This window comes from Molothrus ater, chromosome Z (assembly GCF_012460135.2).
Source record: "Molothrus ater isolate BHLD 08-10-18 breed brown headed cowbird chromosome Z, BPBGC_Mater_1.1, whole genome shotgun sequence".
Classification (NCBI taxonomy): Eukaryota; Metazoa; Chordata; class Aves; order Passeriformes; family Icteridae; genus Molothrus; species Molothrus ater.
In genome coordinates this window covers 57,383,544-57,400,860 of record NC_050511.2, presented here as the reverse complement: position 1 = coordinate 57,400,860, position 17,317 = coordinate 57,383,544, and the positions used below count along the sequence as shown (strand labels likewise).

The following is a 17,317-nucleotide window of genomic DNA, read 5'->3' as shown; positions in this document are numbered from 1 at the left end:
AAAAAAAGAATTCAACACAAGCCTGCTCTTGGCTGACTTGCTACTCCCTGGCGTACTTTTAGGGGCCCAGATGCTAAAGGTTTCCTTATAACCATCTGAAACTTTGGGACTTTGAAGAATTTTCATTGCCATTATCACAATTGAGATGAGGCAAATGTAAAAGAATCAGATAAGTCAAGCCCGATGTCCACTGTAAGATACACAGAAAGCTCTCCACCTGTTTAGCCAGCAGATCTCAGTTTGCAGCTACTGGTGTTACACTAGATTTTGGAGAGTTTGCTAATCTCTACTGGTAAGAAAGGAGAAACCTTCTGTCATACAAGATTCTTTGTCTTGATTTAGTTTTTAGCTTCTTCAGTTCCATCTTAGGAAAAAAAATGCCTAATGCTCAAACAGAATCCATTTGAGCGTTAAGAAGTCCAATTATTTGTATTAGATTAACAAATAATAAGACCATGTGAAAAAGTCATGTTCCTACATTAGTACCTGAGAATGTAAATTGGCTGATATGGGAGAAATCAAGAAAAAACAACTTTATCCACTGCAACTGTATTTAAGTAGTGTTGATTTGAATTCCCCTGATCAGTACTGCATGTGGTCCTCTGGCCCCTTATACTTACAGTTGCCATGCGAAATACTGATAGGCTCAGAATCTTCTGGGAAACCAGCCCCAGCAAAGTGTAGCAGTGTGAAATATAGCAGCAAGGCTTCTGACCTCATAGTAGTTCAGCTGTGAGGCTTCACTTCTTCACTTCACCCTGTGGAAGACAAACAAGAGTTTAAGTACCTTCAGGTGGATCAGAGCTTTGAAGAGTCTGGGAAAGTAGAGGAAGCTTTTCTCCTCAGGCCTCTCACTCCACCTGTGAGGCATGCTGTGTTTCTAAGCAGAAACTACCCTGCAAAGCCAATTATTCTTCAGCTCATGCCCTAGCAGAGCCACATCTTGCTTGAGGATAGACTTATGGACCTGTGTGTTACAAAAAATTTTCTGCCTCTGAAGCTTATATGTAATAAAGATGCTTCATCTCCTGCACTGATGGACAGCTGACAAGAGTTTTCCAAGAAATATTTTATTTTCCCCTTCTTTGGTTTACATAATTAGATGTTGACACGATGACACACACCATAAATAAATAAAAAAAAACCCTCACACTACATTATCCTGGTTAAAAAGAGATTAAGAGTTATACTACAGGACTGATTCATACCCTGTAGAGTTGTGAATCAAGTGAAGAAACTGAAAGAGCTTGATGGAGCATTCAGAACATGTCATTGGGCTTTACCATAAAAATATGTACCCATAAATTTATGTGTCGTAAAACCAATACTCCAACTTGTGATAAAATAGGGAAGAAAAGAACTGTCTAAATCCAGCAAATTTTTTCCCAGTGTTCCACTGATGCATTCATTCATTCGTTCAGATTTCATGTACAAAAATATCCCTAAATCTTTAAGATAAAAGGAACCACTGGGGCCTTTGGATACAGTGAAAAAAACCAGCACATAATACAGTAAATACTTCATAATTCCCAGGCAAATTTCACAGAGACATTGATCTGTACGGGAAATCAGTGCAAAAGTGGGGTTTTCTTTTCATCCCTTCCAGAGTTTCAAACCTTTGATGCTGCCTGCCAAAGATTCCTTTTGAACAAAGCTATTTTACAGTGGTCTGTCAGTCATTCAAGATTTATGGGCAGAAAGTCAAATTTCATAACCTACATAGTCTTTGAAACTTAATTTGGCAAACAAAGTGCTAACTTGCCCTTCTGCAGCACTATTTAATAGTAGATACCTGTGTCTCCTTTCTTGATGCCAAAAAAAGCATTAGCAAGTCTTAAACGTTGGATTCCTCATTTTTTAACCAATAGAAAAGTGTCATAATAATTAATTTGCCTCATCAGATATTTGCTTTCCAATAAAATTTCAGTTGCTATAAATGGAGTGGGGGATCTGTTGCAGGGTGATACAGTCCATAAGGAGTGCTGATTTATTACACTCTCTGTGTTAGTCTATTTTTATTTCAACACAAAAATTGGAATTTTGGCTGATTCTCTATTTCTATTAACAAAATAACTGAGAGACCAAGTTAGACCAGGAATAGGAAAAAAAAATAATGTAAGGCTGTGACTGACAACTGAACAGAGTTTCAGATAGATGGTGAAGGATAAAAATAGGAAGAATAAATGCAATACAATGCAGACACTGTAGGTCTATTATAACTTATAAGAGAATATATACTAAAAGATGGTACATACAAGCCCCAATAGAAGTATTTCCATCTAGCACTGGTTAAGCCAATAGCTCTGTATGATTCCTGACGCAGATATATCTGCCTGCAGACACTTTGTTTATGCATTTCCTCCATTTGTCTTTCTAGTCACCTCTTACATTTTCTCTTGACTGTTAGCTCTCTGGGGTAGAACCTGTTTCTTTCTATTTGTTGTCATTTGGGGCCCTTTGGAATGCAGAAAGAGGAAAAAGCAGCAGAAGTAAATAGCAGGCTTGGAAAAACAGCTTCCCTCTAAAGGTTATAATTAAAAGCAATACATACACATTAAAGGGGCTAATTCCTTTATCTCTATGCAATTTTTCAACATGTCAGTTTGCTGAGTTAAGAATTTTGCCCTTGTAAGTACACAGCAAAATAGCAAAATGAAATTTCTTACTGCACAAATTGATTGAAATTATTTTCTCTTTGAAATTGCTACAATCCAATGTACAAATCTTTTCTGAAATGTACATGGGGAAAAACAGTTTAATGGGAAGAACTTAGGAAGCGACCCAATTCTTCCACTTACACTGTATTAATCTACAGTATCAGTCTGCAGGCTAACAATCCAAACCACTTGGCTCACAGTGAGACTCTGGAGCATAAGAATAGCTGCATTGTGTTACTCCCTATCATCACAAAATCCTCTATCTAACAACGTGTGTGCTGTGAGGAAAGCACCACAGTACTGCAGACACAGCTCTGCCACTCCCCTTTAGAGCCTGAAAAACTTGTCCCATCGGTGATTCTGCACCATCAGCCTCTAATTCTCATTCAGACTTGTGTACTGCTCCATGTACATCTGTGTGGGAGACAGCTTCCAGGAAAATGAACAAGGCCCAGCATGCATACTTTGTGATTTCATGCACATGCTATTGGGCCAGATCTGCTTTCTTTTACCTGGGAAAAAAACCAAACTGACAAATGAACTGACATAAATCGATAGGTTTATAGGAAATTCTCCCTCCTTCTTAAGAGGATTTTCTGGGGAAGAAAAGAGAGAGAGGAAAAAAGCTTAATTGTCTCTATGTTGCTCTGATGCCAACATAGTCGTTCAAATTCACAAAATGTGCATGCAAAATATCTGCTTTGACATGTCAATAATTCAAGTGTACTACACATGTATCAGTGTCTGTGCCAATAAATTAGCACTGAGGAGGACTAAATTGCATCCAAAGGCAGCTTTTTTCCAGAGGTAATTATTAAAACATATTGTCACTTTAGCAGTTCTTACAATGGCAGAAAAGCCATACTGTTTCAGTGGAATTTCAGAAAAGTGCTGATTCAAGAAGGTCACACCTATTTTTAGGATGATTTTCACTGTAGTTGGGCCCCTGGGATTGATGCAAATGTTCTCACTTGCAACTGTGCTGAAACTACTTTTGTTCAAAAGTGCTTGTGAACACAGTGTCTGATGAAGATGAGTAGCTAGACAGTGATGCCAAGTGAGTCCAGCACTGTTTCAAAATAAAAGTTTTGCAAATATCAATGAAGAGCTCTCCACCTTTCATGCAGAGATCTGAACTGCAATTCAATCTGGCCTGCATTAAGCCATAGTGGTTGAGAGAGAACTGGGTCTGAGAACTCCAGTTCTCCTGGTTCAAAACACTGTAACTTGTTGAAGGGAGCTACTGATGACAAGAGTGAACCTTGGAGGTCTTTTCTTATCAAGTATGCTATTAAAATACAGCCCTACAAATATTTAAGGGAATGTTTTATAGCCTATGTCTAATCCAGTGACTTGCAGCCATTGAATTGGCAAGTAGATTAGGTTTCTTCCAAGCTTCTAAAAAACCCACAAATAATTTGCTTTGTGCTTTCCTAAACCAAAGAATATATGAATGTTTTGGAAGATACATTGGTGCTCTGATTATTCTTTCTGAAGCTGATGTTTCAAATACCTATGTAAGACACCTTGTTGTGGCCACTTATGCGTTCCCTTCTTTTTATTGTAGTATATTATGTAGAAACAAACCACATGATCTCTTAATATATATAGAAATCAAAGTTTTGCCTTCTGCAGGGGAATAGGTTTCTCTGTTTGTACATTTCAGCCAGGAGATGAATCACTTCTAAGTAGGATGTTTGAATACTAGTACAAGATAGTTGCTATTACTATTATTTTTACTTAGTCAAAGCTTATGTATACACATACATGTATATATACATATATGTGTACATATACACAATCACCCACATATACAAGTTTGACAGAGAATCATTTACTTTTGTAAAATTCATGCTGTTGGCATGAAGGAGTTTCTGAAGCCAAGAAACTTTTTGCTGTCTGATATTTTTAGCATTTACAACAGTTTGTGTGGAAATGCATGCAGAATATCTACTTGGCTAAGGAAAGAATTACGTGGCTCCTGCCACAATATCCTAGTAGGCAGGTTATTTTATCTACAGCTTGCTTGTTCCAGAAGGGTTACACAATCCAATGAAAAATCTGAATGGAAAAGAGAACTTCCTGGTAAGCTCCATAAAAGTGTGAGAGCAGATTTGACCCTGAGAACGTATTCAACAGCAACAGCACTGACTGCAAAGGCACATCTCTAATGAAAGGGGTGCTCCTCCATGTTAGAAAACCTCCCATCTTGTTGCTTCAACCTCACTATTCATTCAGCTAATCCCAGCATAACTTCAAGAAAAATCAAAGTATGCAACCATGTCAGAATTTTCCCATGGCACGTAAGACTGCTCTATAATGAATAGATCTTGTTATATTCATTTATTACAAAACTTCTTTCTACCATGATGGGTTGTGTTCATACACAACAGCTGCACTTCGATCCACAAATTGTTAAGATTAATGTGAGAATCACCAGACAAAATTCTTTGGTCTGTGTCATGCTTGAAGCAAGGCCAGAAAACCTACTGGCCCTAAAACCCGTGACTGTCTTCAACAAACTCTTTCATTTCTACAAATATGTAGAAATAATTTATTCTTCAAAAAGATAGGAAGAAGAAACAGCATTTAACCAAACACTGAGGAAACTAAAAAGTAAAGCCAGATGAATTTGAATTACTGCATAAGGAAAAATGCACAACAGGGAAAGCAGCAGCCTACATGAACTGGTCCTGGAAGTACTCAGCAAATAGCCCTTAGAATCATAACCAGCAAAAGCAAAAGAACCATTAAAAAGCAGGGAAGAAACTGATTTGAGTTTCATAACAGAGGTTAAAAGATTGGAGATTCTTCTGTGATAAGAACTTTAAAGGCACACAGGTGATTTAGGAGCCCAAGCCCTACTCCAGTATCTCATCAAAAGAGACTCACAGAGCGAGCTCTGCCTTCACATATAGGGCATGTATCAATCTACACAGCCATGCCTTGCCATGCTGAAGGCAGAGCACAGAAACCAGCTGACCAACCTGCCTGCTGCTGTCTGCTATGGTACAGATTTGCCATGAGATATTGGCAAACATCCTTCAAGACCCTTGGCTAAATTTAAATTTGGCTAATTTTCCTTTGGAAATCTCTGAGTGGAAAACACTGTCACTGCTATTTACCCTTTTAAATTCACAGTTTCTAGAAAGTGAGAGACAAGAGTTCCATGCAAGTCAGAGGAAGGAATTAGGAATAATGCAACAATAAAAACAAAAGAGTGGAATACAACCTGAAGGCTGCAGCTCCCAGAGAATGAGGAAAGTTAGGCTGGCACCAGGAGAGCCGTTCAGGAGAGCATCTTTTGTCTATGCCTGCCTGTGTGGTGTGTTAGCTGCTGCTCAGGCACCTCGCATGGCTGCACCAGGCAGCAGAAGGGCTCATGCAAAATGCCTGGTCTGAGTGGTGCCAAGGGGATCAGACAGATGTGAGTGAACAGAAGCTCAGCGGGTGCTTGGGAAGCCCAGGAGAGATGAGACACAAGTGGCTATCAGCAAGACACAGCATGGAGTGCCAGACATGCAACTGAATTGGCAATGGAAGGGCAGTGCCTGGGATGGACAGTTTTTGCAGCATGCTGTCCTTTCTCTACCAATTGCTGCTCAGTCACCTGAATGTGGTGCAGGTGGCTACAGAGACTCAATGCCAGCTCCATGCCCATCATCACTACCAACTTCCAACATCTTTTTGTGACTGATGGTGCAGCCACCATTCATCTTTCCTCTCCTGTTCTGCTCCTGTTGTCTCTACAGCTGGCCATACATTTCACGTGGCCAAAAAAGCACTCTTGCACTCCAGGTAGCTGGCACTTATGCCAGAGAGACTGGAGCATGAAGGCATTGGGGTAATCACCTGTACTCCTTCAGATTTCATGGTAACAAGGGGTTGCTCCTGAACACTGGTGAGGGGAGAGAGGTAGTGCCCAAGGGACGCTTGCACCTGTCTGGTAACACTGTGGAACCCTAAATTACATGTATGAAGCACCACTCTCTCTCATTTGTGTGTATCAAAAAGTTCTCCCTGCCTATAAGAGGACTGCATGGGTGCCCTCTGTTATACACGCTTTACTAGCATTTTAATTGGATTCAGAACTGCTTACTCACTGCCCAGCTGCTGTGGGCCTCCTGCCAGGCATGACAATCAGACCCAAGGGAAAGACACCAATAAGAGCAATTTTGCCTCATATAGTAAGCAACAGTACCTACCTTCATTAAAAAGAATAATATGAACTTCATTACTAGTTTAATGAAACAAAGATACACGAGCCATGCAGATTTTCTCACAAAGACTTGCAAAAATGCATCTAAAATAAAATTTATGCCCAAACACTAAGTTTTCATGCAAGTTTCAGGGGTAATTGCTTTTTTTGTTCAGGTTTATGCAAACCTGAGTCTATACCAACTTTTCTCTTCCCTCATATGCACCTTTACAAGGCCATACCTCGCACAATAATGTCACCAATGATACGTGGCATCACTGCCTCCTGCCTCAGTAAGCGATAAACTGAAAAGATCTGGACAACCCCCGGGCAGCAGTGATGAGCCTCAGCCTGTCAAATGGGAGTAGCAGGTGTCAAGTCAGTAGGCAAAACTCAGCATGCTTAATGCTGGCAACCTGTCCTGTCCAGATCCACATTGCTTCTCCCCCCATTGCAGCCCAAAAAGAAAACACAAAGAACAAATGGAGGCCTCACCAGAAGAAACCCTCTTCTGACCTGAGTGAGACATCTCTGATGACTGCAGTGTTAATGGGATGCTGCTGTTCAGAGGGGAAACAGTCAGAAGGAAGATGAACTTCTCCCAGATGGAATTAGAAGCGTCTCAGGCCTATCGATTTTGGTTGTAACCTTTACTGTAAACAGTCCACAGGGGCCTCATCAGCCACCTGTTCAGTGATATTTGCATTGAAATATAGAGCCAACGCAAATGAGAAAATATCCACAGCTCCTTGCTAAAGCATCTGCTCTAGCAAGATGCATCTATCTGTGCATCACAGGTACAGGGTTTAGAGGAAGGGGCAATGCAGTGGCATTAGCTCTCTCACATGGCTCTGAAATAACAAATGCTCCATTTGTCATGATGTTGATGGTGGTGGTAGTGATATTATATCATGCAATATTTCACTTTCTAATAATTGCTCAGTTTTATACCAAAATCAGGCTTGCCAAAACTGGGAGGAAAGCCATCTGTGCCTGGAGGATGACTGCCAGAAACATTTGCAATTTTATTTTGGGGCTATAAACCTGCAGAATGGAACAAAGGCAATGCCTAAATAACTTCTTTCACTCAACACCCCCAATCATATAGAGCAATAGACCTAACTCTGGAACAGCTTGGTCAGTCATTACAAAGATGTCTTTCTTATTTTTAAAAGTCTCACTCATTTAAGAGATAAAAATAGTTCTATTGATTATTTGCAGGACTTCAGCAAAACTCTGTCAAGATTCTGAATTGATTTGAGAGCTAAATGTAGCAATCACTGCCTTTTGAAAGGAGAGAACACCATCTCTAATATATACTTTGCTGTTTCATTTCGGCATGCTTAATAGAAAACAGCTACACTACCAGCAGCACCATTACTCTCTCCAACATTCATTTTGCCTGGGAAATATCAGTGCCAGTCAACTGACCTTCTCTTCCCTCATCTGATAAATGGAATAAAAATTTTCTAGCTGCAGGTGACCTGAAGACGTAATGGGAGAAAAATGTGTCCTTCCTTTGTTTTCTTCTCCTTTTGGACAGCAAAGGTAAAACACCAAGTTTGGTACATTTTTGCAACAACATTTACAAATGCCACTGATTAGAAGTTAGACATGGCCCAGCAGGCATTGTCTCAACTGCCGCATGAACATTGCAAGGGCATGCAGAGATAGGACAATGGGAAACAGCTTCAGACTAGGAGGGTGCTGGAATAAGTTGCCCAAAGAAATTGTGGAGGTTTCATTGCTGGAACTGCTCAGTGTCAGGCTGGATGGTCCTTTGAGCAACCTGGTCTAGCAGAAGGTGTCCTTGCAAGGGTGTTGAAAGTAGACAATCTTTAAGGCTCCTTCCAACTTAAACTTTCATGATATCCCCACGTTTAAAGCTTGGTGTAATCACAAATAAACTCTCCTTTGTTTTTTGTTAATGCAAGAAGCATCAAGCACTTAAATATGAGCCCCAGCTGTATTCTTCAGGACATTTGTCCAATTCACTTGAAATTGAAATGTCCATGTTTTAATGTGATGAAACAGTAGAAAATGCAAATCATCCCATTTAAGTCAGCTGTTAACCAAAGCACATTGCTTAGCTGTTGTGCAATTTGGCCAGTTCTGCCCCTAAATCCATTTACACAAAAATCAACTCATTAACCTGCCTTGGAGAGAAATAGCAAATCTTGTCAGCTTGTTTTTTCAAATGGCAACCAATCAGCTTTGTCATGAAGTGGTTTTACACCACATTAAACTAAATACCTACCCAAAAACATGAATGAAATCTATTGTAGCACTTCAAATGCTTCAAAAACATTACCATTTATAATAACTCCAGCAGTGGACAACACACTGCCTGAAAGTGACAGCCACCACTGCAGAGTGCACCAATTGCTCCACACTGCAACAGTTTAGTCATGGCAGGAGAACTCAGGCCAAACCTCAGCATCATATTCTGGGAAGGGATGTTCAGCACAAGGACACAGTGTGGACAAGCAATTTGAGTTATGACAGGCAGAAAAAAGGGAAAGGTTTTTCCTCTGGAAACCTGGTAAAGTCTTCGAGAAAAATTATTTTTGAGCCTCATAGATAAAAAAAAAAATCAGATAAGAAAAGAATTTTCTATACGTATTTATAATTTTAGCCCCTAATTTGTTTATGAATTAGTTATGTAAAGTTTTTCTATACCTTACAGAAAAGTATGAGAGAAAAGCATGAAATAGACTAGTACAAAAATGCAAAATGTCCAAAAATGAAGGATGTCCACAAAGCAAATGTAGTCCCTAAGGGAAAATATTAAAAGAGCTGTGGATAGACACAGGTAGAAGGAAAAACCAGAAGACTCTGAGTACTAAGAAAACAAAAAAATTAACTGAGAACATTGCCTCTCAGCACCACCTCTGAAATGTCTCTCCTTCAGACAACCATCCACTTCTGTGTGTCCATACAGTGACAGATATTCACCCAAAGTTCAAAAGTTCACATCACAGAAAAGGTTTTCCTGTTAAAACTTTAGACCTATTTCATAGATCTCTATATTTCACGATTAGTTTTCATTGCCAATGTTTTTCGCTGGTATTTTCAGAAGCTTTAAAAGAATAAAATAAATCTGAGACAGAAAATCTATGTAGTTTGCTTTTCCTCTGAGATGAGTTCAATGCTTACAACAATCGTACACTGTAGCACCTGCAGCTTGCTAATAATTGCTAGTTGCAAGTGGAGGACTCTGAGCTTTGTTCTGTCTAGATTCATGTCCAGTAAATTCCCAAATTTTAAATCACATAAAATCCAAGCATATTTATGGAAAAGTTAATACTAGAAAGTACCTTATCCTCAAAAATGCCCTTTGAGTAAAGAGGTCACCTCAATATGCCAACATGATATGTTTTCCACTTTCGTCTTCATTCTACCACTTCACAGTTATGAAGAAGATAGAAGGCATAGCAAGAAGTCAACAGATCCTAAGAAATATACTATTTCCAGGATAGTGCTGAGACAAATGTACTGTATGTTAACCTGGGCATAAGGTTAATTACTGTAATTCACTGTATTTTAAGGGAAAATTCTAAATGCAGATATAATCAATAAACCTCTGAATATAAAAATCACAATTCCTGTAACTAATAGAATAGTTCGAGAAAATTTTAATTACTGAGGGTCTATTATTCAGAGGAAACCTCAAATATCTGATGTGATTGCATGGGCAAACTTGAAATTGAGGCGGCATGCATCAGGAAAAGCAAGAAAAGAGATTATAGTTAGAGTAAGCTGAGTCCCTGCACCACAGAAATACACTACTGACACACATTCACCCACATACTGAAGAATACAAGCATCCTTACACATTTGTTCACACCTGCTTCTTAGCGCAGCGTGAGGGAATTAGAGCAGCATAGAAAAGGAAGTCAAAGCAGCATTGACAAACGCCTGTAGTACAAGTTACAAAAGCAGTAGCTCTGTTATTATTTGCTTTGCTTCTTTGGACAAGCTATGGAGAAAAAGGTTCAGTGTAGCAAGAGAGAACAAGCCCACTGAGTATGACTGCCTGAATGGGGCATGATGGATGAGCTTCCTTGCAGATAGGAGAAGCCTCTAATCCATTCTTCGGCTAACTGCTAGAGCGAGGCAAAGTCATTCTCTTCTTCTCCAGGAAATAACCTCTGCCTTTTCGGTACCACGTGCAGGGTTTTGCAAAGGACAATCCAGACTGTCAGACACAGATGAGACTGCAGGCTGTTTCCAGGTCCCACACTACGGCAGGCTCAGCTATGCAGCCCAAAGCCCTGAAGCAAGACAAAGATGTTTCTATATTGCTTGTGCTTCCTATGGCTATTTTAGGAATGATTGCATGCATTCAGGTTCCAACAACGAATAATGAGAGATACAGGAAGAGAAGTCATTTTCACTGCACCAGCACTCGGCTAATGACTGAAACTGAAACTGCAACACTTCTAATACTCCAGATAATTTTCTGGAGCTGAAAAAACCTACTGTGTGTGTAACAGACAGATTTCTAGGATCACCCCAGCAATGAAATAACATCCATCAGTATCAGGATGGGAAGACCCTTGCTCTGGCATTGACTGATGAAAGTTTGACTCTAACCAAAATACCAAGGCTTTCTCAGACAACCAAGGACCTGTTCCCAAACCTCCTCCTCCCCCACACCCTGCACCTTCAGCCTGTAATGGTGGGTGACACAGGAAAAGCAATGATTCATTAGCTGACTGCATCTAAGTGAATTTAGAAAAACTGCTTCATGAGTAGTAACACACAGTTAAGGGCTTTTAACAAGTCTGCCAGGTGGTTTTTTAACCCAAAGGAATCCTTACTGGCTTGATCAACAGAACTGAAATTCCTGTGCAGAAACAAGGAGGATGACTGCATAGCTGATGAACCATTGCTGTTATTTCTTACTCTGCAGTTCTGCTGCTTATGTGATTTATATCAAATACTGCAGAGAGGTTTCCACTAACTGTAGGTTGGCCTCCATAATGTGGACATTGAACTGATCAGCTGCCAGGAGCTGATCTACAGCCAAGACCCAAGTTCCTGCCAGCATTTAGAAGGAAAAAATGCACAAAAAACATTAGCCCACAGAATCAAATTACCTTTGAATGAGACTTAAGGCTGTATGCACGGGCTGTGCTGAAGTCACTAGAAAAGTCTAAGGAGATCCAGGTAGGCACTGAGGTGCAATGTTCTCAGCTGGACTCAAAATTATCTTCCCCCCATGCCCACAAGCATGACCTATGCCTTTCAGGCTGTGCTCCCCTGCACAGTCACAGAGCAGTGGCTCTCCAGCTCGCAGCACAGTCACACAGCACTTACAACTAAAGGGCATTGCCTTGTTTTTGTTTATGCCAGTGAAAGTGCTGACACTGACATCTGCTAGATTGTGGAGCACTGACTCTCACTGGACTTCAGAATGACCTGTAGCTGCTTTACAGCTTGTACCATCTGCATCAGTTCACGCATGTGGTTGCTTTACCTATTTATAAGCCTTCCAGTTATAGAGAATTACATATATTTAACACTTTTGCTTTCACATAAAGGTACACATACTTGCATGAGGACTCAGTTAAATTCTGCTAACTTTACATGGGTTTTGGGCAAAGTCTCCCATCTAATGTTAGGAAATGGAAATAACGACATCCAAATTCCCTGTGGAACTTGAGGTTATATTTAATCTTTTAAAAGAAGAAATTTTTCTTTTGGTTTGCATCCTTGCTCTCTTAAAGAAAGCAAAGGAGATAGTCTTGATCATGTTCTACTGTATTTTTGTTAACATTTTCCTGTGAGTAATCCAAAATATAATTATTTTTCTGTGGTGAACATCACTACACCAGCTTGAAGTATAAGAGATTCTTTGCACAAGTGCCCCTCTATTCAACATACACTTACGAAAAAGTCAATTTTGGAGTGTCTATGACCATACATATTCATAACTTCTTGTATCCTGAACATCATCAATAATGCCAAAAAGGTGTACTATGATAGCTCAATAATAATAGATTTTTGGGAAGTCTTCTCTCAACGACTTGCTGCAACAAAGAGATCTGAAGAATACATTTTCAGGCACTTCCCCTCTTCTGATGGAAAAATGTATCTTTGAAAAAAAGCACTTAACCTACAAAATCTTTTCTGGAAGCTCTGAAGGACCCTGTTAGCTGACACCTAAGCAAGCACCAGCTTTTCCAAGGCATCAGCCATAGAGGTACCTTGATGTGTCAGACCAGAGCTTCTAAATGCTTTGACAAAACTTTGAGAAAGGAGAAATACCTTTACTTAGTTCACTTACCAGCAAGCTATACTTTCTGCATGAGAAGTCAGAAAAAGTCCTGCCACAGAACAAACTCTGAGAACATGCCAAAGAAAAGATATTTTAAAGACCCCAACACATGAATATTGAGTGTGTTCTCACATGTTCAATGCACAGAATAAAAAAGATGTGAGTTTATTGATAATTTACTTCATTATATATCAATGCCCACCATAATATCACGCCCCCTGTAGAGCAAGAAAACAATTTTTTTCTGTCAGAAAACTACCATGCCTTTTTTTCCCTGGGATCCTAAAAGTATTACTTACAGTCCCAGGCAGGCAGAAACAAGCTGCACAGATCTGCTTGGAGGAGCACATAGACAGGAGGGGCAACACAAACCTCTTGACTAGCAAGATGAAGTCACAAACTGCCAATGCTCCACAATAAAGTACTTTTACAATGAATGGGACTGGTTTGTGAGACTGAAAACTATGATGCCTCCACAATAAAGTCTGTGAAGAATGCTTGTATGCTTCCTTTCTGAATCTCAAGGAGCTCCCCACAATCTCTTCCCTTCTCAGCACTGACATGTGGGGTGTCTCTCTTTCTCGTAGAAGGACTTGGCTTTCCTCACACAGGAGCAGATTTGGCTTTCCTAATACAGGAACAGATTACTCTCCTTCTTCACACACACCCTTACATTCCCCAAAAGCTGAGAGCATTATTTCTGTTGCAGGCTCATGGGGACAGATTGTATCTTCCCTCCTTTTTTGGACAGCTTAAAGTAGATTGCTTGTGCTTCCCATAAATAAAAAACTAGCACTTTATGTTCAAAGGATGACTAAATTTGGAATGTATCTTTTAATATACATTTTAATTAAGCTGACTTGTGACTTAGTTTCTCTTAGCTGAATATTGGTAAGCACTGAAGGCAGGTATTATATTAAAAAAAAACCAAAAAAAACCCAAAAAAACCCCCAACAGGATAGAGAGATGTGGTTGCTTTCTCACAGGTGCTGGACAATGAAGAAGATGGAGAGCAAACTCCTTCTTCCTGGAGTCTATCAGGCATATTCTTTCTTTTTCTTTCATGAAGGCAGATAAACTCCCATGCTCTTTCTCAGTCAGCAGAGCTGGGCACCCTCCTTTCCCTCCTGCCAAAGATAACTGTTCTACTCAACCTGGAACAAAGTGCCTTGCCCTGCTGTGTGTTCCCCAGGGGCAGGACACTGTCATCCAGAAGAATTTTGCCTGACTGGAAATGAAAATGAGGACAGAAATCTTTTCAGCACAACTTATACTTCAATCTCTTCTCTTGCTCTGCAGGCACAGAAATACACAAGGTCAAACATATTAGGACAAAAATTCTAAGCCATGCACCCCTTGTAGGGTCCTCCTGCCCAGTTCTCAAGTAGGATTAGACTGTGTGAACCCCCACATGCAAACTGAAAAAAACGTGTCATTTCCAATATGCTGCTTTCAAGGTATTTATAATGCAAACACAGACAAAAGGTATGCTGTCTTTTATGACAAGCCTGAAATAAAGCAGCTCTAATTAGCAAAACCAGATATGGCATCTGAGGTAGCACAGTTTGCAATGCAAGGATTAGAAAACTCTCCTTTGGGCTGTTTCAGCAGCAAGCCAACTTATGCCTTTCCTTCTTAGATTTTTTTTCTTTTTGACTCTGCAAATAGATCTGTCTATACAATTGATGGAGTAATTGATAATTTCCTACAATACCAATTTGATTAGTGATTGCTACTTTGTCATTAACCCATCACACATCTACAGCCAAGCAATGTCCTGCATCAGCTGAACAAAACTGTGCACTAGATAGCCCTGTCAGTGTTGTAATTTCTATTGCTGGCTGGACCCTCCTATAAACTATAGGACTTTGAATTACTTTCTATCTGACCTTGTTGAAAAACTAAAGTTTTGGCTACAACCCATACAGTAAAATACTGCTTGGGACTAAAACAGTGCTACCAACAGAGAGAAAAAAGAAACACCATCAGCAGATATTACTGTACTGGACCTCCTTTGTTATCCTTTCCTCAATTTGTGTTTTATTTAAAGAATGCTAGGTGCTGTGCAATTTTTATTAAAAAAGGCCTTGTCCTGAGAAGTTGTCCACATAGACAACACACATGTGTGTGGATAAAGGAGATTAAAAAAAAATTACAGGTATCAGAAAAGCTGTTCCCAATTGCAATTCTCCTGATTCAAATTTCTTTGGCCCCATTTCTTCTCTAAGCAGTTACTAAACTGCAAAAATACTGACAGTGTTTCTACAGCATTACAGCATCCATAACTATCTTCCAACACCCCAAACTTCTCATATCAACAATTTGGGCTCAAATGAACGCATGCAAGTGCTGACCTCCAGCCCAGTACCAAGTCCTTAAAAACCAAATCATGCACACATGCACACAGATGGGATGCATTCCCCAAGATAGAGGAGCTGTTGCTTGCAGTTTTGGCGAGGACACAGCTCTGGAGCACAGTAGTGCACTTCAAGGGGCATAAACATGGTGATTCATCTCACTGAAAATATTCAATTCAAAATCATGAATTTTTTTTTTTTTTAGTTTTTCCATCATTACCAACTGGTCTGTAAAAGAGACATTTTTTCTAGTTATATCTACAAAAGTCACACAAATAACAAAAGAGTTGTTGCTGAATCTTTTTCCTAATCAGCAAATTTTAGAAATACTGATTGGGAAACCTTGTGCAGGATCTGGGAACAGACTACAGAATTAACCCTTCAGTCCTGCTTCAATACCAAGAAGAATGATGCCCCACATATTTAAATTCTCTTATGAAATACTTCCATCATTCTGTCTAATCAATCAAGTTAAATTATGTTTGATTTCTAGACTCAAACATCTGGGTTTAAACAGAATAATCTAATCATCACAACAAATTCACATTTAAAAGGAAACTTCAATCACAACCTCTTGGACAAATGGAAGGTTTATTGTCCAGTTACCAGATTATACAACTAAAAGAATACAGTTTCACTCAACAGTAATTAAGTTTAAATTCCAGTGTAATGAGAAGGATGATAGCAAACATTACTTCTCAGAAAGAAAGGGAGAAAGAGAGAGAAGAGAGAAAGAAGAGAGAAATAGAGTGAGAAAGAAGACAGGAAGAGAAGGAAGGAAGAGAAGGAAGAGAAGGAAGAGAAGGAAGAGAAGGAAGAGAAGGAAGAGAAGGAAGAGAAGGAAGAGAAGGAAGAGAAGGAAGAGAAGGAAGAGAAGGAAGAGAAGGAAGAGAAGGAAGGAAGGAAGGAAGGAAGGAAGGAAGGAAGGAAGGAAGGAAGGAAGGAAGGAAGGAAGGAAGGAAGGAAGGAAGGAAGGAAGGAAGGAAGGAAGGAAGGAAGGAAGGAAGGAAGGAAGGAAGGAAGGAAGGAAGGAAGGAAGGAAGGAAGGAAGGAAGGAAGGAAGGAAGGAAGGAAGGAAGGAAGGAAGGAAGGAAGGAAGGAAGGAAGGAAGGAAGGAAGGAAGGAAGGAAGGAAGGAAGGAAGGAAGGAAGGAAGGAAGGAAGGAAGGAAGGAAGGAAGGAAACAAAAAAGAAAGAGAGAAAGAGAGAAAGAAAGAGAGAAAGAGAGAAAGAGAGAAAGAAAGAAAGAAAGAAAGAAAGAAAGAAAGAAAGAAAGAAAGAAAGAAAGAAAGAAAGAAAGAAAGAAAGAAAGAAAGAAAGAAAGAAAGAAAGAAAGAAAGAAAGAAAGAAAGAAAGAAAGAAAGAAAGAAAGAAAGAAAGAAAGAAAGAAAGAAAGAAAGAATCAGCACTAAAGGAAGAGAGTGTAATAAACACCAGGGACAAAACAGAAGAACAAGAACAGCCATCTCAGCACATTACAGCTTTCTACTAAAGCCACAGCCAGATCTGGCACAATATAAATGGCAGCAGCAAATCCCTTGGGACTGCAGTGTTGTGTGAAGCTTCACGCAAAACACTTCACTGATGTCTCTTGGTGACCAGAGAAGGCTAAAGGTCCTTTTTTAGCTAACTACTCTCATCACCTCCTCCCAAACCAACACTTACCTTACTTCTTCAAAAACAGCAGCAGATAAAAGCCCAACTATGCACTGCTTCAAGGATCTCGCACTTGGTAAAGCTCTGGAAGTTCCATTTCTAGGTAGGAGTTACTAAAATTAAACTTTATAAAGCCTACTAGTCTGTATTTTTGGTATCTGAAAGCA

At 39.7% G+C, this 17,317-nt stretch overlaps 1 protein-coding gene across 5 annotated transcripts in view; it reads right to left on the bottom strand.

Annotated features, from left to right (window-relative positions):
• Positions 1-17,317, bottom strand: part of SEMA6A (semaphorin 6A) — a 127,781-nt gene that overhangs the window by 76,374 nt on the left and 34,090 nt on the right. For all 5 annotated transcript variants that reach the window (XM_036402950.1, XM_036402946.1, XM_036402947.1 and 2 more), the window contains exon 2: positions 621-758. In XM_036402950.1, coding sequence (XP_036258843.1) covers positions 621-720 — 100 coding nt within the window. In that variant the 5' untranslated portion in view covers positions 721-758. The remainder of the gene's footprint in view (positions 1-620; positions 759-17,317) is intronic.